The sequence below is a fragment of the Mustela lutreola genome, chromosome 11 (assembly GCF_030435805.1).
Source record: "Mustela lutreola isolate mMusLut2 chromosome 11, mMusLut2.pri, whole genome shotgun sequence".
Taxonomy (NCBI): domain Eukaryota; kingdom Metazoa; phylum Chordata; class Mammalia; order Carnivora; family Mustelidae; genus Mustela; species Mustela lutreola.
Window position 1 is genome coordinate 92253051 of NC_081300.1, and position 24740 is coordinate 92277790.

At 54.6% G+C, this 24740-nt stretch overlaps 1 protein-coding gene across 3 annotated transcripts; it reads left to right on the top strand.

The window, feature by feature from the left end:
* Positions 1 to 1248: 1248 nt before the first annotated feature.
* SLC8B1 (solute carrier family 8 member B1) lies at positions 1249 to 24596 on the top strand. Of its 3 annotated transcripts, XM_059139457.1 has the most exons (18): positions 1249 to 1443; positions 1795 to 1942; positions 2234 to 2476; positions 3108 to 3360; positions 8527 to 8679; positions 8786 to 8838; positions 8970 to 9027; positions 9178 to 9283; positions 9373 to 9540; positions 10447 to 10554; positions 11684 to 11737; positions 11992 to 12122; positions 13970 to 14111; positions 16942 to 17063; positions 18634 to 18787; positions 19532 to 19612; positions 21265 to 21332; positions 23471 to 24596. In XM_059139457.1, the coding sequence occupies exons 4-18, from the start codon at positions 3190 to 3192 to the stop codon at positions 23666 to 23668; spliced, it is 1767 nt and encodes a 588-aa protein (XP_058995440.1). In that variant the 5' UTR covers positions 1249 to 1443; positions 1795 to 1942; positions 2234 to 2476; positions 3108 to 3189; the 3' UTR covers positions 23669 to 24596. The 3 variants fall into 3 exon arrangements, with proteins under 3 accessions (XP_058995440.1, XP_058995439.1, XP_058995438.1); XM_059139456.1 differs by lacking the exon at positions 2234 to 2476 and having other exon boundaries at positions 1250 to 1443; XM_059139455.1 differs by lacking the exons at positions 1249 to 1443; positions 1795 to 1942; positions 2234 to 2476; positions 3108 to 3360 and adding exons at positions 3383 to 4795; positions 5098 to 5238.
* The last annotated feature ends 144 nt before the right edge of the window (positions 24597 to 24740 follow it).

Consider the following 24740-nt stretch of genomic DNA (forward strand, 5'->3'; position numbering starts at 1 on the left):
GAATAATGACTGCAACCATGCCTTCCGAGGAGGGAGTGTTTACTCAGCCACCAGCATGGGGTCCAGGGCTTTCTTTACACGTCGTAGTGCTGGATTTCACCCTGCGGGGACCCCACGTGGTAGGTCTTATTATCCCCATTTTTCAGGGAAGGAAAGTGAGGCTCCAACAGTGTGTTTACCAAAGTTTGCACAGAAACCAGATGCTCTGAGATTCCAAACAGAACATGCTCTAGACCGCAGTGTCATCTGACCCAGAGTGGGGAACGAGAGGTATGCTCTCTTTGAAGGTAAGGAACCCGGGAGCGTGGGGGCGATGGCGCCGTTGGAGGGTGGCGGGGAGGGTGGAGAACCGGCGTTTGAGCTGGGCCGGGCGCCCCAGTAAGAGTTGATCGGGCGGAAAAAGGGAAGTGTGGCCTCCCCGGCGGGGAGCTCAGAAGGAGCAGAGGTGCAGCCGGTGTACGTATGCAGCAGGGTGTTCGGGGAATGGGGAGCCTTCCCCGGCCAGCCAGCGGGAGGGGGCTGGCGGCGGGGATACCAGATGAAGTCCGAAAGGGGCGAGAGGGCTGGACGCTGAGGGGCTCCGCCCGCTGGAGTGGGGCAGCCGCCTGCAGGTGAAGGGGAAGCGGGGCGGCCCCAGAGCTGGGCGGAGGCGTCGGAGGTGCATTTGCAGAAGCAGGGTCCGGCTGAGGGGCTGCCCCGTAGAGGACGTCAGCCCCCCGCTGCGTTCCAGCCCACCGCCCTACAGCCCAGCGCACGGGGAGACGGCGGGAACCCGAACCTCCCCAGAGTCTGGGAATCCGGGAGGCGGGTACGAGCGCAGCACCGACTCCCCTGTCTTGATCTGTTCGCAGTATTTTTCTTCTAAAAGCGTTGCTACGGGGCGGAGGGCTGGCCCTAATTAGGAGGCCTCACGAACAGGATCATTACAGGCAGGACTGCCGGAATATTTGTGGGTGAGGCAGGACCTACCCCCTCCTAGGACTTTACCAAGCGTCCCTTATCACCGCTGATTCCCAAAGCATCTGGGAATAATACCCTAGTTTCATCCTCTAACTGCCCCTTCTCTGGCCTCCTACCATCTTTACCCGTCAGGTTTTATCTCAGCTTCTGCTTCAGCCGCACGAACCGACAGGCTCCGGACTGCGAGAAAGAGCACAGTCCCGGTTCCTCGCGGGAGCCTGTACCTTTAAGGGAGGGGGCGGGGCCAGCCGTCGGGGGCGTGTCATTGGGCAGGGCCAACGAGGGCAGGGCCGAAGCGGGACCCGCCCAGGCCGACTCGGCCTGGAAAGTGCACGGGACTCTGCCACCCGCTGGGCCCCCGGATCCGCGGCGACGGGTAGCGCGGAAGGTCTGGCAACGCCTACCGGCGGCGGGGCACCGGGAGGGCCTCGAGGCCCGGCGGGGTCGAGGTTCGGAGTTGGCGGGTCCGAGGCCCCGCCCGAGGTAAGGGGAGTCTCCTCGTCTGCCAGGGCGCCGCCTGAGGGCCGGGCACCCGGACTTCAACTTCTCAACATCCGTCAAGGACTGGGAAACTGCACTTTGACGTTCTCGGGGTCTCGCAGATGGGGCCGCAGATGGGGTTGCAGCCCCAACTTCCTGCGCCCGCCGCTTCCTATCGGGACTGCAGGTCTTCTGAGCTCGGGACAGGCGCACAGGAAGCGCTCAATAAATGCTCCCTTGTGAATAAGTGCAAGAAATCGGCAGCCAGTAGAGAGGAGGCACACCACAGATGCAGGCACTTATTGAGCTCTTACTGTATGCCCCGATGGGCCAGGATTTGTCTCCATTTTGCAGATGCGGAATCAGAAGCTCAGAGAGGTGAAGTGACCTCACTGAGGCTGCACAGCTCCTAATTTGGGCTGTGACTGAATTGGAAAGCTGGAGTGCCTGGGTCCAAATCGGTGCCAAGTTCCAGGAAACAGGAGGAGGGGAAAGTTAACAGGTGAGAAAAGAGAGCTGGGACAGGCCTTGTCTGCCCCTCTTTTTCCTTCTCTTCCTCTGGAGCCTCCTCCCCCGCCCCTGCCCTGTCAGGTCATTGAGAAATAACTGTGCAAAGAATGACCCAAAAAAATAACGTTTTCTGGACTTTGTTTCTGTTGATGCCAAAATAAAACATGCTCATCTACGACGTGGGGCAGAGCCAAAAGAAGGAAGTCGGTGTGCCAAGGACGTGGGTTTTTTTCCAGTTTGATTTCTTTGGAAGGACTGAAGCCGGTTCTGCCCTGGTGTTTAGGTGAAAAGCAGATGCTAGAATCCAGCTCGGCTCTGCTGCTAACACGCTGTGTGATTTTGAGCAATTCACTTCCCCCTGGGCCTTGACTCCCCCCATCGGAGGATCTGCTGTTGACTTTGTGACTTCCTTGCCTTGTGACTTTGGGCACGTTAGGGAACTCCTCGGAGCCCAGCTCCCTCCTCTGTAAGACAGGCGGAGAGGAGGACATCTCCACAGTTGTCCTGAGGACTGGATGAGAGAGAGGTGAGGCACAGCAGTTGAGTAAGGACACAGACCTGGCCCTGTGCCCAGGTTTGCTCATCTGTAAAATGGAAATAATAATAGTACCTCCCTTTGGCCAGTTGCGGGAATTAAATGAGGTCACCTATGATAAGTGCTTACTTCATTGGAAGTCACAGAACAGCATTGCTTAGTCGTCTCAAATTGGTGGCCCAAAGGCCACATCCACCCCCAGAAGTAGGTTTCTTTTGTTCCGAGGGCTTGCCAAGTCCCCACCGCTGCCTACTTCCTGGATTGATTTCCCACAGCTGATCCCCGAGCTAAAGTCTCTTCTAGAGTCCCAGGATTCCTCGTTCCAGCCCTGATGTTCCAGTGTCAGGGTAGGGGTGTGGGTGGGAGAGGCCTGCATCTCCATGGAGACACTATGGGGGGGGGGGGTCCTTAGGAAGAAGGGCATAACTAATCTACATACTGAATGAGCGGGGGCCCTGAGACCCTCCAAAGAGCCTCCATCCAGAAGGAGTTTCATTTGGCTTTCCTTTGGTGGGGTTAGCGGGCGGGGCAGTTCTTCAACTGAAAAAATCTTCAGTCCCTTCCTGCTAGGGCCTAGGCTCTTTGGTGACCTTGACCCTCTTTCTCACCTCACTCTCTGCAGGCCACTGGAGCGACCGGCTATTTGGAAGTGAAACACGGCAGAAGGGGAAGCAGAGAGTGAGGGCCAGGCTCCGCCGGGTCTGATGGCTGGCAGACAGCTGTATCTGTACTCACTGCTGAGTTTCTTCTGTGTGGGGCTGCTGATGGTGGAGATGGTGTCTGGGACGAGGGGCCCACGTATAGGGGTCCACATCAGCTCCCAGTTTTCAGCCTCAGGTGTGAACCAAACCCCCATGGAAGACGTGAGCATCCAGGTAGGAAGCCGGCATCAGGTAGGAGTGTATTCATCCAATCAGCAAATATTTACTGAGCATCTACTATGTGCCAGGCACTGAGCTAAACCCTGGGGTGTATCAGGGAACAGTATAGACAAAAATTCCTATCTGGTGGAGCTAACAGTCTTCTAAGAGGACAAGTAGTGGAGCAAACATGTAAATTTCAGGTGGTAAGATGTTAAGTGATTTGCAAATAGCCTCTTCGGTGGGAGCTGTGACGGGAAGGGCATATTTCCAAATATTTCAGAGTGGGCGGTCACAGGTGGCTTCTGTGTGGACGTGACCTCTGAGCCAAGCCCTGAATAGAAAAAGTCAGTCACTTATACAGGCATCTGGAAAAAGAACATTCCAGGGAGAGAACAGCAAGCACAAAGGCCCTGAGGCAACGACAAGCTTAGTATGTTCTTGGAGCATGGAGGAGGCCAGAATGGCTGGAACAGGGTGAGCGAGGGGGAGAATATTAAGAGATGAGGATGAAGAGGTAGTGGTGGCCAGATTACAAAAGGCCCTATAGGCTGAGGCTAGGAGATGATATTTGTTTATAATAGTTGGGAGCCCCTGGGGAGTTTTAAGCAGAGGAATGTCAAAGGCTGATTTATGTCTTCAAAGGAGCTCTGTGGCTTCTCTGGGAAGAATGGATTGAGAGGAGTGAAGGTCCCACCAGGGAGACCAGTGGGGGGCTGTTGCATGTATCTAGAAGAGTGGTGGTGGTTGTGGGGGATAGGAAAGGAATGGGGGGTTTTGAGATCAATGTTGGGGGCACAGTGAGTGGAATGTACTGAGGGGTTAGAGGGAAGGGCATGGTGGTGGAAGAAAGGAGATCTCTGGGGAGAAAGGGGTGCTGTTGACTTGGATATTTGGAGGGAGGAGAAATGGGGACACTTGGGTGAGAGGCAGGAAGTCTTCTTCCCATAGGCTATTGAGACAGGCTGCAGGAACTTGAATCATGCCATCCTGATGTCTATAAGCAGAGGAGAGGTCACAGCGGATCCCAAGTTAAAGACTGAAGGCAGGGGCCTGCTCACGATGACCCCCAGGCGTCCATTGCACGTGCAGGGGCTGGAGTTCCCAGCCTTCCCCATTCCCAGGAGAACAGAAAAACTAACTCCTCCCTCTTGAACTGAAGGGCTGAGAGTGGTAAGTGCCCAAGCCAACTTCATGGGGCTGCAGAGCACCTTCATGCCTACTTTCTGAGGCTGAACGGGTAATTATGCCCATTTTACAGAAGGGAAAGTGGTTTATGGTCACTGTGGTTATTAAATTCACTGGTGCCTCTCCAAAGAGGGTCATGCTCCCTGGGGGTAGGAAAACCGAGGTAATCTGTTGTTTGTTCCAGGTAACCTCTGAGTTACTGAGCACTCAGGCCAGCCCCGTGTCAAGCTCGACAAATTCTCTCCTATACCTCCCGAGATGGGTAAAAACATCTCCATGCTAGAGATGAGGGTACTAAAGTTTAGGGACGGGAAGCTGGCCAGAGCCAGGAGAGGGTCAGCTATTTCCCTGGGTGTCCTTAGTGACTCGGGGAAAAGGATAAGAAGGGAATGGGGCAGAGGTGAAAAGTCACCCACCCCGGGCGCAGAGCAGGACCACTATGACTGTGCCACTCGAGGGCAGAGAGCTGCGAACAGGTGCTTGTGGACCTTGTGGGGAGGGCATGACCCCCTTGGGATGGGGCTGATTTCGGGGACCTGATTTGCTGGCTCACTCTGTTGTCAGGGGAATGGAGACAAGCTGGGGTGGGAGCGTCTCCCTGGATCCTCCCTGGCCGACCCTGAGGATGGAGAGCCGGGAAGGAAGGCAGACAGGAAGAGGAGGCTACCCCTGCCCACTTGGCTGTTTCCCCAGGAGCTTCAGCTGGTAACTTGCAGGCAGAGCTGAGTCTGAAACCACCTAGCAGTGGTGGGCTGTGTGCCCTTGGGCAAGTCACTTTGCCGCTCTGTGCCTCAACAGAAATTAGAAATTAGAAAACATTCTAATCTGTTAAGTAGACAGAATCATACCAACCTTCTGAGTCTGTCATGAAGACTCAGTGAGATGGTGACCAGCACATGTGTGGCAAAACAGTTATGAGGACCGACTGTGTGCCCAGCACTGTGCAAGACTTTGGTGGGAGAGGCGGACACGGGACAAGTCTATGATCCTACAAATAACTGGGGATATCAAAACACATAAGTGCTTGGAAGGAGGGGACCTGGAGTGACAAGAGTTTATAACTGGGGGATCTGCCCTGGGCTGGAGGCAGTTAGGGAAGGCTTCCTGGAGGATGCATCTGGGGAACTAAGGATTGTGGATTCAGAAGGAGTGGGGTAGCAGGCCAAAGCGACAGCAGGTACGTTCAATACAGCGGGCTCGGTGTCACATTGGCAGAGAGGCACAGGCCAGGGTTGGGCGATGGCCAGGGTTGGGCGATGGCCAGGGGCTCAGAATCTAGAAATCTTACCCCCACCCCCACCCCGTGTGGTGTTGGTGGGGGTTCAGAGAGCGCTAAAGGATCACAGAGCCACGATCTGACAAAGTAGTTTCTTTTGAAATTAGGGTGAAATATACATGACTTAAAATTTATCAGCATAACTTGAAATTCTCCCTCATGAACCATTTCTCAAGTGTGCTGTTCCGTGGCATCAGCTCCTTCACGCCGTTGTAGCCATCACCGCCATCCACCTCCGGAGCTTTCCTACCTGGCAAAACTGAGGCTCCGCCCCAGTACATAAGAACTCCCCATTTCCTCCTCCCCCACCCCCTGCTTTCTGCTTTCTGTCTCTGTGGATTTGACTAGTCCAGGTCCCTCCTATAAACAGAATTAGTGGGTATTTGTCTTTTGGTGACTCGCTTATTGCACTAAGCACGATGTTTTCAGTTATGGCTTCCAGAAGGTTCTCCCTTGTTGTAGCATGTGTCGGAACTCCCTGCCCTCTGAAGGCTGAATGATGGTCACGGTGTGGATGTGCCACCTCTGGTTCATCCATTCACCCATGGGGGACACTTGCTGCTTCTAGCCCTTCTGGCTGTCGCGAACAGTGCCGCCGTGAACGTGGGTGTGCGTGTCTTCTCTCTGAGACCTGGCTTTCTGTTCTTTCTGGTTTCAACCCGGAAGCGGATTTACTGGATCATAGGGTAATTCTATGTTTTCCTACTTTTATTGAGATAGAGTTCCCATCCTGCACTGCGGTGAGTGTAAGGTGTCCAGCATGAGGAATTAACGTACGTCTATTGGGAAATAATGACCATAAGCCTGTTAACATCCCGCCTCTCAGGTTTAAAAAAGAAAGGAAAGATGGTGTTTTTCCTTGTGATGTTCCAAAGGCTTTCATACTTACCGGACAGCAGCGCTCCCTGTCCTGGTGACTAACGCTCTTTTTTGATTTTTCGGGAACTACCGTCCTGTTTGGCAAGGCTCTGCACCGTTTCACATTCCCAGCAACAGTGCACGAGGGCTCTGATTCCTCCCTATCCAGGCCGAAACCTGCTAGTTTCTAGCTCGGTTTGCTTTGTACGGTAGCTATCCTAATGGGTGTGAGCTGGTATTTACAAAGCTTTTAACAGAAAGTTTGAAAAGGGGGAGGGACATTCCAGGCGGAGGACAGTGCTTAAGCACAAGCGTGACATGACAAAGGACAAATATCCATTATATAGAGAGCGTCTCCAAGTCAATAAGAAGAAGCAAACATTCCAGCTGAGAAGAAGGAATACAAATGACCACAAGACGGGCTCTGACACAGAATCAGGGACTTGCAATTGAAAGGCAAGAAGATTCCTGCCACATCAGCCTGCACAAAAGACTTGGGGGGCAGGCGCAGGTGTGGAATCCCATTTGCTGGGGCTGGTGCCAGTGCGTACAAGTAAGGCTTGGGGGAGCGTATTTTGGCAAAACCCATCAAGTGTCTAAGTGCAAGAAGTGCCGTCAGGGCCCTGCCCGTGTCCTTCGTATACTACCCTTTGGGAGGGCTTCTGTTGACTTCTAGTGGCAAGCATCTTTTTCCAGAACCACCCATAAACACGGGAGGTGGGTAGTGCTGGGGAACTAGCACCTCCCCACATCCAACCCCCACCAGCATCCTCTCCTAATGTCTCATAGGAGTTGGTGTATAAATACCGCAGCTCCCGTGCCCCTGGGATTACCAGCCCAACGTGGACAGTTCCAGCCTGGCCTCTGGCCGCGCTGGTTTCTTTCCCCTCCTTCTCCTGCTGCCCCACTGTGGCGACTGCATTCCATACACTTCCCAAATACATACTTACTCCCTCGTAAATCCTTGTCTTCAGGTTGCTCCTGGAGGAATCCAGACTCTGATGCACTCTGACTCAGCACTTTTACTTCTAGAATTCTCTTTTCAAAATTTTCTCATATGTCCTCAGAGAGTCCCGCACAAGGATGTTTATTGCTGGCTCTCCTGGAAAATCAGACATGCCTGTATGCCCACCGGTGGGGAAATATTACCCCGCCCCCCATATCATTCAGAGCATGAAATACTGTAGTAATGTTAAAAAGACCGTAGGGTATCCACAGGGCGTTTGATGGTTAAGACAGGGTTCTAGAACCTCAAGCCAGCCCTAGAACCTCAGTTCTGACCCTGTCTACTACGGAGTGGACCCCAGGACACTGTTTTGTCTCCTTTTCTGTCAAGGGGGTATGATAATAGTGACTTCCTTGCAAGACTGTGGGACAACTTAATTGAGATACATTTTAAGCTCCTAGTCCTGTGCCTGGCATATGGAAATGACTCAGGGTGCTTTGACTTTGATCCCCTTCTTCCTCACTACGTGTACCAGTATCTTAATGGGTGGTATATATGTGAAGTGGTAAAAGCAAATTGTAGAAACGAGAGAGTTAAGAGGGATCTATTTCTGTAAAACGAAACCAGCTGTATAACAAGATGTGTGTGCAAGGTCGTTATGCCCGTAATGGGACTCTGGAAACTGATCGTGGTGGGAACTTTGGAGAAAGGTGGGATTGTGGAGGGTAGGGAAGAGAAACACATTCATGAATGACTTGTATAAAGAAGTCTATTTTAAACAGTTGGCACTTGGAGGGTGTGGGGGGCTTAGGGGGTTGGGCAGAAGGAGGTCCTCTTTAGCTACTTAGACGGTCCTGGTCCAGGTGCCCTCAGGGGGTCGACCCCTGATGTCCCTCTTTCTCCCTCGCTGCAGTGTCGTGATGTGTGTGGCCTGAACGTCTCTGACCGCTGTCCCTTCATCCGGACCACCCCTGACTGCCGCAGTGAAGGGGGTTACCTGAACTACCTCGAAGGCGTCTTCTGCTACTTCCCACCTGACCTCCTCCCTCTGGCTGTCACCCTTTATGTGAGGCCCTGCCCCGGGGTAGGGGGGTGTGAGGGAGCAGGGCTGGGGGCCCAGGCTGGACTTGACAGTCCCACCAGCCCCTCCCAACCCCACACCCCTCTCCCAGGCTTTCTGGCTGCTTTACCTGTTTCTGATTCTGGGAGTCACCGCGGCAAAGTTGTGAGTGTGGCCTGGGCTCCCATCCAGCTTATAGATGGGAACGGAGTCCCTGGGAGGGTGGCACTGGGGTGACCCCATGTTTAGGCGGAGGATGGCCGTGAAGGCACACCCTGTTTGCTTTCTCTCCATAGTTTCTGCCCTAACTTGTCAGCCATCTCCACCGTGCTCAAGCTGTCCCACAATGTGGCAGTATCCTTTTGTCCCCGGGTCTGCACCCCGGAGGGTAGGAGGGCTGTGGGAGGGAAGTCTGGGAGACTGGGTGGTGGTGGCTCACGGCCCAGGACAGGTCTGGCCAGGCGGGGGCCCCTGCTTTGTGTCCCCTTGACGTGCTCCCCCCATGGCGTCACCTTCCTGGCATTCGGGAACGGCGCACCCGATATCTTCAGCGCCCTGGTGGCTTTCTCGGATCCGCGCACGGCCGGCCTGGCCTTTGGGGCGCTGTTTGGTAAGAGCGGACCTGGAGCATCAGGGGTAGGTGGAGGAGGGCAGAAGGGTGGGGGCAGGGCGGGCTGAGCTCGGCATCTTCTCCTCCAGGTGCGGGCGTGCTGGTCACCACCGTGGTGGCCGGCGGCATCGCCATCCTGCGCCCCTTCACAGCCGCCTCCAGGCCCTTCCTCAGAGACATCATTTTCTACATGGTGGCTGTGTTCCTGACCTTCACCGCACTCTACCTCGGCAGGGTCACGCTGCCATGGGCCCTGGGTGAGCAGCCGCAGGGCTGGCAGGTGGAAGGCACCAGGGGACGCGAGCGGGTAACCAGCCGGGCACAGTGTCACTTCCGGTTCTGAAGGAGGGAAACCTCTCCGTTGGCTTGAGCCCAAAAAAGGGAACCTGCGGTTCAGATAAACAAAGAGGGCTGGGGGGAGCCCGGGGTGATGTTCTGGATTTTCTCAGTGTCCCATTTTAACAAGCACTCTGGCCGGGTTGCTGACTGTGGCCCCCAGTGTCCCTGCAGTGCACACATTCCACTCGTGGTTCAAGTAACGTGGACAGAGAAACAGTTCACACGGGGTTCTGGAAACCCACAAGGGATGCCAGGACATCCAGGGATCAGGGGCAACTATAGGAGCCGCTGAGAGGCGAGGGGATGGTGGCTGGAGCCCAGCGAGGACTAGAGGCCTAGAACTGGTGTCACCAAGAGCAGGCAACAGCCACAGAGGGTCACAGGTCCTGCCAGAGACAGGGCACCACACCAGGGAGGCAGCCTGAAAAAGCACCTCGGACTCTCCCTTGCTGCCGTCTGATTTGTCCCCAGGCCCCTTCTCACCAAACCCAGTGCCACCAGAGCTCGGGGGCTGCGGTCTGTGGGGCTGAGCTTCTCAGGGCTTAGAGCAGGACTCCAGCCCTTAGCACTTGAATCAGGTCCTGGAGGCGACTGTGCCCGGTGTTACCTCTTTGCCCAATTCTGGAGGGCAGGAGGGGAAGATGGGCCGAGGAAAAGCAAGGCGGTAGGTTGGGGGCTCGAAGACGTGGCTGTTTCCCGCCTGCTACTGGGCTGGGCTAACACAGACCACCACCAGCAGGCACCAGCAGGAGAACGGGCAGTACCTGCTGTCTGGGGCTGTGGCCGGGATGCCACTTGGTGACAGCCTGCACCCTTGTCTGCAGGTTACCTGGGCTTGTACGTGTTCTACGTGATCACTGTGGTTCTCTGCACCTGGATCTACCGATGGCAGCGGAGGCGGTCCCTGGTCTACTCCATGCCAGGCACTCCAGGTAGGGGTCCGAGTTGAGTTCCCACGAGGCCAGTGGGAGCTGACTCCCTGTGCACCCTTCATGACTGCTTTTCATCTCCAGAGGCCAACGTCATTGTCGATTGTCTCTTCGAACTTTTCCTACTTGTTCTGTGCCAAGGTCCCACCTGCATACTTTGGCTGTGCTGGTGAGGCCTCGTCATCCGTGTGTCCTATTTCACTGGCTCTTCCTCCTCCGTGCTCTCTCCAGGGCAACATCTGTCTCAGATCTGTCACTGCTTACATCCAGTAATGCTCCCCACTGCCCTCGGCTTCAAACCTGAATGCTTCCCTATGCCTCTGCACCCGTGTATGCGCATACCAATATGTGCACACACCAATACACATACACACGTAGCACACACATATACAAATCCATGTCCACACACATCTACACAACACGCAGTCATACAAATACATATATATACAAATAGATACACAACACACCCAGGTACATATACATATACACATCCCCATAAACAACATACAGGTGCCGATGACTCCCCCTGCAGAAAGTCTTCCGTGATTTTTCCTCTCCTCTCCTCTGTCTACTGAACCTTCCAAGTTCAGCACACATCAGCCCTGTGCCGTCTTCTAGACCCATCACAGCCCATCAGGCTGGAGGAAGAGGGGGAATGAGACCTGGAGAAGGGCCTAAGGTCACACAGAGGCAGGACTAGGGATAGCGATGAGGAAGACAATAGTCCTTTTAAGGCCCCTCTTTGCTGGGCTCAGGATGTAGCATTCCCGAGGACTTCCAAGAAAAGTTTCAGACTGAAAAAGAAAAATACAATGGGCTCCAAATTCTGGAAAGAAAATTGAAGTCTGCCAATGTTTGAGATTATCTTTAAATGCACTTATTAAATTAGCTTTATAGCTAGAGCATTACATGTGAAGGTGTTTTTTGAGTTAGACTTTCTCACTCGGTAAGAGTTCCGAGCATGCCTAGGGATTGCTGAGAACGCCAAGGTCCAGAGGGCCTACACACCTGTACCCTGAAAATGGCCCTGTCCCAGAGCTGTCCTACCTGGGAAGGGTGCAGGGGGTCCGGGGGGGGGGGGCGGGTCTGGGCTCCCTAGCTGGCTCATGTGAAACTCCCCTTTCTCCTACAGAAATGCTCTCAGATTCCGAGGAGGAGCCCGTGTCTTCCAACAGCTATGACTACAGTGAGTCTGGACTCTGTGCCCAGCTGGGGTGGGGTACCAGGGCCGGGCTGGGGGAAGAGGGGTGGAGAGAGGTGGCCATCGAGGGCCCAGGAATGAGGTTTCGAAGCAGCCCCATCTCTCACTGCACAAGAGCCAAGCCAGGCCCTGGGCTTTTCCTTCTTCCTGAGGGTTGGGAGGACCAGGGGGCAGGGAGAGGGTTCTCCTGGACGCTGAGCCAGCCAGGGACACCTGCCCCTCTCCCCTCGTACACCCAGGTGAAGAGTACCGACCACTGCTCTTCTATCAGGAGACCACAGCTCAGATCCTGGCCCATGCCCTCAACCCCCTGGATTACAGGAAGTGGAGGAGCAAGTCAGTGTCTTGGAGGGCCCTCAAGGTGTTCAAGGTAGGAGAGGGGGAACTCTGGTACCAGACTCATGGCTCCATGACAACGAAGGACAGTGGCCACTCAATCTTCTCTATCTCAGTGAGAACGGACGGGCCAGGGTCTGCTGAGACCCTTTCAGAATAGATTACATGGCACATGATGGGGAAACGGAGTCATAGTTTGACTGATGGCCTGACCTGTGCCACATTGAGGAAGGATTGCATCTGGGACAGAGGGAGAGGGGAGGGAGCCTCTCCAGTCTGCCCAGCAGCACATCCTGGGCCTACTGGGTACTTGGGGTGGGGGTGTGTGTTCTTGTCTTGGCACAAGAGGCCAAGACAGACTTTGCGCACACATTTTAAGCCTCTACTCCGGTCACGTTCACCAACCGCCCATGAGCCGAAGCTCGGCCCGTGGCCACGTTCAACGTCAGTGGGGCAGGAAAATACATTCTGCAGCCTCTAATCACTTGACAAAAGACATGGGCGTTCTAGGAAGGGATTGAAGAGGCAAGGGAGGGGACTGCTTTGTTCTAGGAAGGGATTGAAGAATTGTGAATGGTATCAGGCCTATCGCGGTTTGATTAAATCGTAACAATTTCATAAAAGCTACTACGTGATGGGCTGAGTATGGTGCCAAACAGGCGTATGCCTCGTTTCATCGCACTTGGCTTCCCCAAGCTTCACAGACACTGTGTCTGTTACAGGTTGCGGGTCTGCGGGACCCTGTGCTTAGTTGTCATGTTAACACAGCTTTTCCAAAAGCATTGACTGATTCCGTGTCCCCATGTCACCAGCTGGAATTTCTTGCCACATTTCAGTCTTTTCCCTGCTACTCTGGGGGTTGTGGTGATCTGGGCACGGTGATGACAGCTTGCTGGAAGCCCGGCTGCTTGACAGCATTTTCTAGCAATAAAATATTTTTTTAATTAAGGAAATGTAGATATTTTGGGGGGCCGCCATGCTGCAGCACTCTTAATAGGCAGCGTAGCGTAAACATCACTTTTCTACGGGCTGAGAAGCCGAAAAATTCGTTCGACTTGCTGTCTTGGGACCCGCATTTACTGAGGTGGTTTGGAACCAAACCCATGATGTCTCTGTGGTTGGCGTGTAGTGAGCGCTGCGTACATGAGATTATTAATTTAGTTATTGGCTGAAAGTGCAAGGTGTGGAGTCCATCGGAGCTGGCCCTGGATCCCAGTTCACATACCCTCTGTGTGTCTTTGGAGAAGTTCCTTAACCTCTCTGAGCCTCAGTCCCTTTTTCCAGAAGGTGAGAAAAACCATAGTTCCTACATCTGGGGCTGAGGTCAGGGTTAGTGGACGAGGGACCACGGTTACCTGAGTCACGCCAACCCCCCCCAACAAGGTCTCCAGGTCCCGATCCCCAGAAACGTGACTCTCTTACCTTCTTGGCAAAAGAGCTGTGCAGGTGGGATGAAGGGTCTGGGGAGGTAGAGCATCTCCTGGGTTACCCAGGGGGGCCTGATGTCCCCACAAGGGTCCTTATGGGAAAAGAGTAGGGTTGGGGGTAGAGGCCAGAGTCGGAGGAGATGTGATCCCAGAAGCACAACTGGGACTGACCAGGGCCACCAGCCAAGGGGTGCATGTGGCCTCACCAAGACCTCAATTTTAGGACCCCGTGCCCCAGAGCCAGGAGGGGATAGATTTGTGTTTCTGGAAGGCACTGGCTTTGGGCTGGGGTTGCAGCAGCAGCAGGAGACCACCGGCAGCACTGGGCCTGGGCCTGCTCAAGGCCGGGGCCTTAGCCACACCGACTGCATTCCTGGGTAACCTTGCCCAGGGGGTGGCTGGCCCAGACACGGGCCTCCCTAGTGACACCTTCCTGCCTTGGCTCCCTTGGCAGCTGCCCGTGGAGTTCCTGCTGCTTCTCACGGTCCCTGTTGTGGACCCCGACAAAGAAGACGGGAACTGGAAACGGCCCCTCAACTGCCTGCACCTGGTCACCAGCCCGCTGGTCTTGGTCCTGACCCTGCAGTCGGGGGCCTGTGAGTATCCCCTCCCCAGGCCAGCCCACCTCCCCCCGCCCTCCCCCCCCCATTCCAGAGTTTTCTTCTCAGCTGCACCACGGGGTCCTGGGCCTGAGGTGGAATCCCGGGCACTTAACATATGCTTGTGCCGTAAAGGGGCACCAGCGTCCCACGCTCAGCCGAGCCGGTGCTGCCAGCCGCGGGTGGGGGCAGCATACTGGTGGCCCTTGGACCAGGTCCAGCCCTCCATCACTTGCCTGCGTTAAAATATTAGGAGATTTCACATCAGAATGCGGGTCCGGCATTCCCAAAGGCAGAACTGGCTGGCTCTGAAAAGGACACCCCCAGTGTATGGGGGTCCCGCTCTCCCGCCGCAGCAGACAGTCCCCTCCCTCGCCTCTTGGGGTACCCGGCTGGGGAACTGCAGTTTTCTCTGTCTGCTCCAGGCTGTCCTTGCCCTTTCTGACCTGCTCTGGTTCAAGAAATGCCCAGTGTTGTCAGGCACCTTCCAGCTCCCGCTGCTCGGGCTTCTTCCTGTTGTCTGCCTTTAGTGTTTCACGCTGCCCCCTCCTCTCTGTCCCCCGGCATCACCGGGAGGTGGAGGAGGTAGGGCGCTGGGGGCCAGTGCATGGCTGGCGGTGGTGTTTTTGGCTCTAACAGGGTCAGCAAGTTCTCTGTGGGTCCCCTCCTGGATTTATGGCGGGGGGGACACTGTGAGAGAGCCCACCAGGTCCCAGGGTGACCCCAGAGCTGAGAAGGGCGCCCCTTAGGGGTTCCAGCTGTGTGGTTCATCAGTCTTCCATTCCCTGTTGAGTGGATGAACCCAGCCTCGTAGGCCAGGCCACTGCCAGGGACTCCCTGTCACCCCTGGGGCTTCTTAAAAGAGTGGACCCCAAGCATCTGTCATTCACGACCCAGCCGCTTGACTTTTCTCCCATCACTGACTATTCCCATGGACGTTTTTCTTGAATCCGCTGTTTTTAAAGTTACTGAACTGCACCAATAGGAAAGTGGCTTCATTGCCAGTAAATTCAAGGTAATTGCAAAGATAAATACAATAAAAATAAAGCATCTGAGCCTGGAGTCTCTGTTCCATAGGGTGTGCAGCAGGGGTTAGAGACGCCGCAGACCTATTCGCACCCGTGGAGATTTCCTACAAAGGAGAAATCGCTCACCTAGGATGCGATAGTGGCACGGTAGTTTCCTGCCCACATACCAGCACCGTCTGGTGATAGCAGGTCCCCACTGGGGAATTACTGCTTCAGGCGAAAGCATTTATGACCCTTGTCTGGGCTGAGCCCTGGACTTGGCTCCCTGCCCGAGGGGGTATCGGGTCTGCTAGCAGAGCCTCCTAGCCTCCTCCCTCTCTGAGCAACACCCAGAGCCATCTTTCTAAAGTGCTGCTTTTCCGAGGTTGTGGTCACTCCTCCACTCAAAGACCTCCGTGGCTCCCTAGTACCTCTTGGTCCAAGTCCACACCGCCCCGGCCATTCTTAAGACAGCTGCGTTCCCTGCTCTCTGTCCTTGCCGGCGTCGACCTGCTTGGTTCCTTCCCACCCAGCTCTCTCCTCTTCCCCTGTGGCCTTCGTACCCTCTCTCTGTTCACGTGTCATCGCGCATCCTCAGCACTCAAAGAAGCCCTTCCCGACCACCCTGCACCCCAGCCGCCTCCTGAAACTCCCCCAGAACAGGCTTGGCAAATTCAGAGAAAAGGCCCCTTGCTCAGGTGTCAGGTTCCAAAGCCGGCACTACCCGGTCCGAACCACGTCCAGCCAAAATGACCTCCTGAGATCCACACACAATGGATCGTGGACACAATTCTGTGTATCAGCTCCCTTGTGTAATTCTAATGCCACTGACACTGGAGAGCCAGTGAGCTAGACCGAAGAAGGAGAGGAAAGTCTGGACGCAGGGGTCTGGGCAGCCAAACCATCCACTGCCTTTGAGACCAGTACTAACTCCCTGGTGGTGGAAAGGGTTGTGTGTGGAGAATTCTAGAGTGTGCCGTCTGCCTATAGGGTTTTCCCCTTTTCATGTTTTGATGTGAAGCCCCTGAAATTTTCATAACTTTTTTAAAAAGATTTATTTATTATTGGAGAGAGAGAGAGACTGGAGGTGGCATGGGGGAAGGGCAGAGGGAAGGGGAGCCTGAGAATCTCAAGCAGATTCCCCGCTGAGCATGGAGCCCAATGCGGGACTCAATCCCATGACCCTGAATTCAAGACCCGAGCTGAAATCAAGAGTCGGATGCTTAACCAACTGACTGAGCCAACCCAGGAGGCCCCAGAACTTTCATAACTTTGAATGGGTTGGTTTGTGAAGTGGTCTTATCAAGAGAGCAGGTGCTGGGCTCCAGGACCAGTGGGTAAGGGTTGGGTTTGACTGTACGGTTCATTTAGTGGAGCGATGCCCATCCATTGGCAATGCCTGGCTGGAGGGTGCTGCCTTGAAGCTCAGTTGGAAGAGGCATCGGCATGATGGTTGACTAGAGATGTCTGCCATGGGCGTGGGAGAGGACAGTGGTGGTGAGTGGGCTTAGCTATTCCCATCCTGGTCTCCTAGCAGAAGGCTGGGGAGAGTCTGTCTTTCACATTGTCTGCCTTCTTTCTGGTGTGGCTAGCTTCAGGGCAAGCCCTCTGTCTTTAATTTCTCTGTCCCCCTCAAGTGCCCAGAGTAGCACTGGGGACATTTTATGTTCAAACAATCGCATGTAAATGAGTTTTATCCTTGGGCCTCTCCCCCAAGCGCTCCTACTCATTCTGGGGACGGGGTGTGCCCTCCAGGAGCAGGGGCCAAGCTGAAGCAGTGGAAAGTACCAGCACCCCTCCCCCTTCTTGCCCTTCTGCAGATGGCGTCTATGAGATAGGTGGCCTCCTTCCTGTCTGGGCCGTCGTGGTGATTGCGGGCACGGCCGTGGCTGCGGTGACCTTTTTTGCCACATCCAACAGCGAGCCCCCCAGGCTTCACTGGGTAAGATCCCCAGTATCCCACAGTGGGGCAAGAGGACAGTAGGGTCTCCCAGGAGGGCGTCCTGTTTGTGCCCCTGGGGCAGACAGGCCCGGAATCACTTTCCATAATGACAGGTCTTTAAGACCACTTTAGAGGATAGTTTTGTTCCTTTTCAAGATCCTTTTTTTTTGGCAACAGCTTCATTTTATGGAGATGTAATTCACATACCATACATATAATTTGCCTATTTAAAGTGTGGGATTCAGCGGTTTTTGTTATATACACAGAGTTTTGCCACGATCACCACCATCAATCTGAGAGCATTTCAAGACCCACATCCGTGAGCAGTCGGTCCCCTGCCCCTGCCCCAGCCCCCGGCCCCCGCCCACCTGTGTCCTGTGTCTGTGGAGTTGCCTGTTCTGGACTTCTCCTGGAAATGGGATCCTACGACATGTGGTCCTTTGTGAGTTTGCCTCATGTTTTCAGGGTCGTCCCGTGCACTAGCCGGGGATTAGGGAGTCTCTCCTTTTCATGGCCAAACACCATCCATGTTATGGAGACAGTACGTTTCGTTTATCTGTCCACCAGCGGTGGACACAAGTTGTTTCTACTTTGGGGCTGTTAACAAGCAACGCTGCTGTGACGTTTGTGTAAACACATGGGTCTAGAAATAGGCTTTCATTCCTCTTGGGTGCGTTCCTGGGTGAAACTGCAGGGACAGACGTTATGTTTCACTTTTTGAACAATTACCAGACTCTCTCCTGTTCATTCTGGAGGACGCACCCGTGTGTCTCACAGCCACGTTCCAAGGATGGAATTGTCCAGTGTTCGTGGGGTTATTTTTCCCCCTTCTCTCCACCCTGCAGCGTGCTGAGGAATTTTTTTAAGGCAGTTTGTTTAGAATGTATTCTTCGAAGTTCACTTACAAGTTTAATTTTTTTTTTTTTGCTATGTATTGATAAAAAAAACTATAGCTTTTATTTTGAGAAATTCTTGAGTGTGTCAACCCAAAGCAGGTCAAATTTCGACCAATTGATGATGTAGGGAAATAGTGTTCAGCCAGTGTTTTTACTGGGTTTTGAAGTACTTCACCCACTCCCAACGGATGTCCCCCAAAGACACAGCGCCGAGTGAGAGAGGCCCACCACGAAGGACCACGCGTGGTGTGAGTCCGCGTATGAAGTGTCTAGAACAGGCAAATCCATACAGACAGGAAGCAGAGTAGTGGAGGGCCAAGGCTGGAGGAAGGCTTGGTGGGATGGGGAATCACTGCTCATGGGCACGGAGTTTCTTTTTGTGATCGTGGGACAGCATTTGGTCCCTAGCCTGGAAGCTGAGGGAAGCTTCTGGAACTCTTCCCTGACAGAAGAGTAATGCCAAGCTAAAATTTTACGGAGCACTTACTATGTGCCGAGCACTGCCAGCTCTGAATCTGTTAACTCATTTCTGCTCACAAGAATCTCAGCGGGTGGGTACCGTGATCATCCCGCCTTAGTGATGAGGAACTGAGGCCATGTTTCCATGTGCCTTTGGGGACCGTATCCCTGTTGGGGATTGGCCGTGGTCCTGTCACCACTCATTCCCTCCCCAGCTCTTTGCTTTCCTGGGCTTCCTGACCAGCGCCCTGTGGATCAATGCGGCAGCCACGGAGGTGGTGAACATCCTGCGGACCCTGGGAGTGGTCTTCCGGCTGAGCAACACTGTCCTGGGGCTCACGCTGCTGGCCTGGGGGAACAGCATTGGAGGTGACTCAGGGGCAGCTGGGGTTCTGGGACGAGTGCAGCTGCATCACTGCTCTCTGCTCCCCTAGCCAGAGTGCACGTGAGCAGGGCCATCTGGGGCACCTGCCCTCAGCACGAGCTCAGACCCACTGTGGTTTGGAATAATCATCACTGGGCATTGGGTTGAGGTGGCCTGGCTTATATCCAGGCCAGGAGACTAGAGAGGCCCCACCCTCTTCCCCACTCTCTGCTGTATGGACAGTTGCCTCCCCAGGGTTCAGGCAGGACATGGAGCCTATTGCAGCCAACCATGCTGAATGTGTACATGGGTGTGTGACATATGTAGGCATTCATGGATACACCAGTAGACCCTTTTCTAACTATAGATGTCAGGTAGGGTTGGCTAAGTTGTGCACTGCACAAGAACATTCAGACAAGGAGTCAGGGGGGCTGAAATCTAGCTCTCTTTCCACTGAGCTTTTTGGGCACCTTTTCCAAATTTACATAAATGTGCTGTGCATGCTAGCAGTAATGGTAGGTCACATCCCAGAGTTGCCCCTAGTGGGAAAGAATGGGGTAGAAAGAATCAAGAAGGGAATTGTGTCATGGGATGCTGTGGCCACAGCACCCAGCTAGCTACTGCAAGGCCCAGATGGGCACTCATCAGTGTTTGTTGACTGAATGACTGTGGGTAACAGTAAGGAGTGAATGACCCAAGAGGGCCAGGGGGAACTACTCATCATTCAAAGCGGTCTCATTTCCCTGCAGATGCCTTCTCAGATTTCACACTGGCCCGCCAGGGTTACCCGCGGATGGCATTCTCAGCCTGTTTCGGCGGCATCATCTTGAGTATCCTTTGTGGGGCTGCCCTCCCCGCGGCACGGGCTCCAAGGGCCATGGCTGTGCTCCATGCCCCACTCCCGGGATAGGGGAGTGTTCCTTCCTGGAACACCTGGGGCAGGAGACACAGCTGCTGGGAACCTCAGCTTCCTCATCTGTAAAATGGGGATGTTGAGAGGACCAACCACAGCTGGGTTGTTGTATGGACTGAATGAGGTGACAGAAATGCGTGGTAAGCACTCGGTGGATGGCGGTGTTTGTTTGTTTTTGTTTTTTTAAAGATTTTTATTTATGTATTTGACAGACAGAGATCACAAGTAGGCCGAGAGGCAGGCAGAGAGAGAGGAGGAAGCAGGCTCCCTGCTGAGCAGAGAGCCCTATGCGGGGCTCTATCCCAAGACCCTGAGATCATGACCCGAGCTGAAGGCAGAGGCTTTAACCCACTGAGACACCCAGGTGCCCCAAGGTGGTGTTTTTCATAGACGCCCCCATGCTGAGTTTTTGAGGGCACTGAGGAAGACCCTCTTCCTCCTGCTTATAGATGTCATGGTCTATAGATTTTAGGGCTTGGCAAGCTTTTTCTGAAAGGGCCAGAGAGTAAATATTTTAGACTTTGTGGGCCATACCAACCTCTCTGGTGACTACTTGACTCCACTGTATAGTGTGAAAACAGCCATAGGCAATACAGAAATGAGTGGGCGTGGCCACTCATTAAATGTTCCAATAAAACTTTATTTATAAAACTTTATGAAAGTGGACAGCGGGCCAGAGGGGCTGCAGGCTGCAACTTGCTGCCCCCTGTTCTATCTAGAGAAGACAAAGACAAGCAAGCCGCCTGGGGCTGAGAAAAGAAAGGGATTTGAAAGTCGCTGGTCCTGGGTCCCAGGTCCGGTGCCACCACGTCCCCAGTATGTGACCTTGGGGCTTCGCACACATCCTGCTTTCTGCCCCTCGGTGATCTCTGTGCGTTCAGAATGGGTTGGGATGATGATCGACGGTGGGGCACAGCACCCAGGACCGTGTCTGGCCCAGGCTCTGTGTCCAACAAGCGGGAGATGATGTTGGTTGTGAAATAAAGTCGGGGTATTTGAAAGCCCTTAGGGTGCAGCTGTGCCCAGGCACCAGCATGCAAGGGCATGTGGGCCAAGCCCAGTGCCAGGGGGGTGGCCATCTTGAATGGGTGGGGCCCGGAGGCGTTCCTGGTGTGTGTAACTCCCCGGCTGGACAGGGCTTTCTGGGGCCCCTTGCCCCCACTGAGACGTGCTCCCGGCTTTCAGGCTCTGGCCTCTTGCAATCCTTCAGGCTGGGATGAGAAGGAAAGAGCTCTGCCTGGACCAGGGTCCCCTGAACAATACCTAGAGATGGCTTTGACCTGTGCTCCGTCCCCCAGAGGACGGTGGGTGGTCACTTCACCTAGCTGCAGGGAAGCCGAGTGTTCACCACGTGCCAAGCGCTTCCTTCTGTCACCTCATTCCCTGTTTACAGAGCGAGTGCCGAAAGCACAGTGGACACTTGCCTTCCTAAAAGGTCTAACACTGGGCAGGATCTCCTCAGAGAGGGAGTTTTGGGGCTGGGGTGCAGAGACCGTAAGCAAAGCTGACGGGTATGCAGTTGGCGTGGGGGGACTGTTGTTCCAGCAAACTTCCTGAGCCAGGCCACAGATCTGCTGGTCGGAGTGGGGCTGGGCTGTCTGCTCCAGATCTCCAGGAGCCCCACGGCGGAGGTGAAGGTGAGTGGCCAGACTCTCTTGCGAGGGGCCCCCTTCTCATGGGGTCCCACCCTGAGACCACTCACATCTCAGCGGCCTATGCTTGCCGGGGAGGGGCGTTGTCTGAGTTTGTGACAAGCCTGATCTGTAGAATGTTCCAAAACTATCTTGAATAGAGGGTGGAAAATACATATTCCTTATAAGTTCAGGAGTAACTAGGACGTAGCTTCCGGGAATGGGCAGGAAGGCCCCGGATTTAGGTAATGGTCCCATCACTTAAGTATTTTGCTGTGTGACTGTGGGTGAGTTTAGGACATCTCTGGGCCTCAGTCTCCTTGCCTGTGAAGTGGGGTTGAAGGGCCCCCCCCCGCAAGCCTCCTGGGCAGCATGCACAAGGTAAGGGCCAGGCCGAACACCTTGTCTTAGCACTGCTCACAGGACAGACCAGCATGAGGGACTGCAGGAGCCCCAGCAGGCGGGAGCCTGGCAGATTTGGAAAAGGTTCTGAGACCCATTCAGCAGAGGTTCTCAATTCCCACGATGCCCAAGAATTTCCTGGGGGTGCATGAGACCTCCAGTCCCAAGCATTCCAGGGAAATGCCTGGAAACCTGCATTTTAAAATAAGCTCCCTGGGGACCATGAGGGTAGGTCGCCTGAGACCCTCTCTGTTCTAACACTTGCCAGGGCCAGGAAGGTAACCGAAACATGCAGGTGACTCGGCGGGGCGGGGGTGGGGGGGCGCTCGTGTGGCCAGATACTCCAGATTTTCTAGAGAAGTCAAGATTCCTAGGGGACTTTGCTGGTCTCAGATATCACACTGGGTCACACACTGGGCACTTCTGTTCCGAAGGACCCGAATTCAGAGCCTGAACAAGAGAACGATGATGATGGGGATGGGGAGGGGTCGTGGCCTCGGGAGACAGCTGGCAGGCTCCCCCCAAACCCACGAGTGCACTTGCGGTCCTGTGAGGCCGAAAGATGGCAATGTTAGCAGGAACAGTCACCCACTCTCTCTCGGCTCTCGATGGTGACAATGGTGATGACTTGTGGCTGGCTTATAATTAGCTGACACAGGGCTAGCCTTTGGCAGTGGCCAGGCCCCCACACAAATAGCTACGAACTTAACTTACTGCTCGGAAAGTTTGCTTTTCTTTAAGTAGACAGTCTTTGCGGGGGAGGGGCTGAGGAGACAGAGACTCATAAGCGGGGGCTCAATCTCACAACCCTGAGATCTCGACGTGAGCTGAAATCCAGAGCCAAGAGTCGGCGCCTCACAGACTGAGTCACCCAGGTGACCCGGAAAGTTTGCTTTTCTAAAAGGTGAACAGGATCAGCGAATTTTGTCTATGCTCTTCACGGGTTTAGTAGGCTCCTTTCATTATCAGTTCCCAGGCAGTTGCGGATAATGAGGCTTTAGGGTCGACTCCACTGGTTCTATTTCTTCCTTCCTCTTGCTCTTTGTGGGGTTTGTGTGCGGGCGTGCATGCGTGTGTCTGCATTCCACTGCCTTTGTACTGAGTGTCCAAAATGCTCCCGCTGTTAAGTAAGGCACAAGGCACCCGGGAAGGCCATCGGGGAGGGTGGCCGTGGGTTGTGTTGGGTGGAAAACACAGGCAGCTCTTAAACACTGCCCAGTGCACAATTCCATTTCTGGTTTCCGAATTGCCTTGCCGGTCTGGTGTGTGTGCATGTGCCCCCGCTCAGTGTATGCAGCCACGCCACTGTGTGGGGAGGAGGAGACGGTGTCCTTCAGAGCTTGGATGTCCATCTGGGCTCTGTCCCTCGCTCACTAGTTTGCTCGTGTGTGTCCTGGGGGTCATGGCGCTCCCCGCACGGGCGGGCGGGAAGATGAGAGCATAGATGGTGCGGGGAGCACACCCAGCACAGTCCCCAGTGTGGAAGGAAGGGAAGTGGGGAGAGGACAACTTCACTGTTGACTCTTCTGTGTGGCTTGAGGAATTTTCTACATCTGTGTGTATGTCACTGCCTGTGTTAGCCTCTCAGGGCCGCATGACAAGAGACCCCAAGTTAGGGCGCTCGAAGCAGGAAACTTCAAGGTGGGGAGTGGCCAGAGGGGTCGGAAGTCCTGCACTGGCCCCCAGTGAGGGACGGGCGACTGGTGGTTGCAGTGACCCAGCCTCCCCCGTTCCCCCCACAGCTGGAGCCAGATGGACTGTTGGTGTGGGTCCTGGCGGGCGCCCTGGGCCTCAGCCTCGTCTGCTCCCTGGTCTCGGTCCCGCTGCAGTGCTTCCAGCTGAGCAGAGTCTACGGCTTCTGCCTGCTCCTCTTCTATGGGAGCTTCCTCGTGGTGGCCCTGCTGACGGAATTTGGGGTGATTCGCTTGAAAAGTGTCTGAGTGCCGCCTTGCACCTGGGGCCGCCTGGTGGCCGGGAGGTGTCACTGTAGGTGGCGAGATGGACGTCAGTCTGCCGGGGGACGGCTGCCTCTGCTGGAGGTTCCTGGTTGTCACCTTGCACAGGGACAACAGCTAAGCCTTGTTTCTGGGACATCGGAGACGGGGCTGTGCTGTGGACAAAGCTGCGGACAGAAGGTAGACTTCCTTCTACCTTCTTGGCTTATCTGTGGAGCCTCTTGGAGGCTGAGTGCCTTCCGGGCTGGTGCCAGAAGGGCAGTGGAGTGTTCCAGGGCCTGTAGCCGTGCCCTGCTGCCTTCCTGCATCTTCTCCTCAGGGCTCACTCAAACCGCTGCCAAGCCCGGGCTTATTAGGGTGACAGGGCAACTCAGAGGGTGGGCAGAACACAGTGAGCGTCAGGCCATCCCGGGCTGAGTCTTAGAGCTGCACCATCCAACAGAACTAGAACGTGAGACCCATACCGAATTCTGAAATTTCTAGTCACCATGTTAATAAAAGTCCAAAGAAACAGGTCCTATATTATATGCATTAGTGAATGGCTCCAATATGTGAGCCTATGGCCCTGGCCCAATTACGGCCACTGGCTTGGATGGCACAGCTCTAGCCTCTACCTCTAGAAAGGCCTGCTGGCTGCTGGCAGACTCCTCTGTACCCTGAACCTTGGGTTTTTCCCCAGCTGTGCAACAGGCATCAGTTGGACCATGCCCTGTCCTACCTCAGGGGGAGCCCTGGGCCGGGGTGCCAACACCTGGAAGCTCTAGGGAAGACGGAGCGGGTGCTCCCCAGTGCCTTCCCGCTGCCTTTTCAAAAAGCAGCTCTCCAGTTTGCCCGACTGCCTTCTGCCAGCAGCAGCGAGGCGATTCAAATGTCTTTTTTTCCAGTGAAAAAATTAATAAATATTTCAAGTGTCCAGCTCTTATTGGTTCCTCCTTACCTGGGCCGGGGGAGGAGGGGTTGGTTCCAAGGCCAAAGGCTTGGGCCTGAGGTGGGGTCGGGAACAACCATGGATGGGACCTCTGACCTTTCCCCATGGTACTGAAACCCATAGAACGTC

Bases quoted from the DNA above. Each gene is read 5' to 3' on its own strand.
- SLC8B1 (XM_059139455.1), top strand. From the start codon at position 4,592: ATGCCCATTTTACAGAAGGGAAAGTGGTTTATGGTCACTGTGGTTATT. The intron at 4,796-5,097 runs GTAAAAACATCT...CTCTGTTGTCAG, and splicing joins TCCTATACCTCCCGAGATGG to GGGAATGGAGACAAGCTGGG. The intron at 19,613-21,264 runs GTATCCTTTGTG...GCCAGGCCACAG, and splicing joins TTTCGGCGGCATCATCTTGA to ATCTGCTGGTCGGAGTGGGG.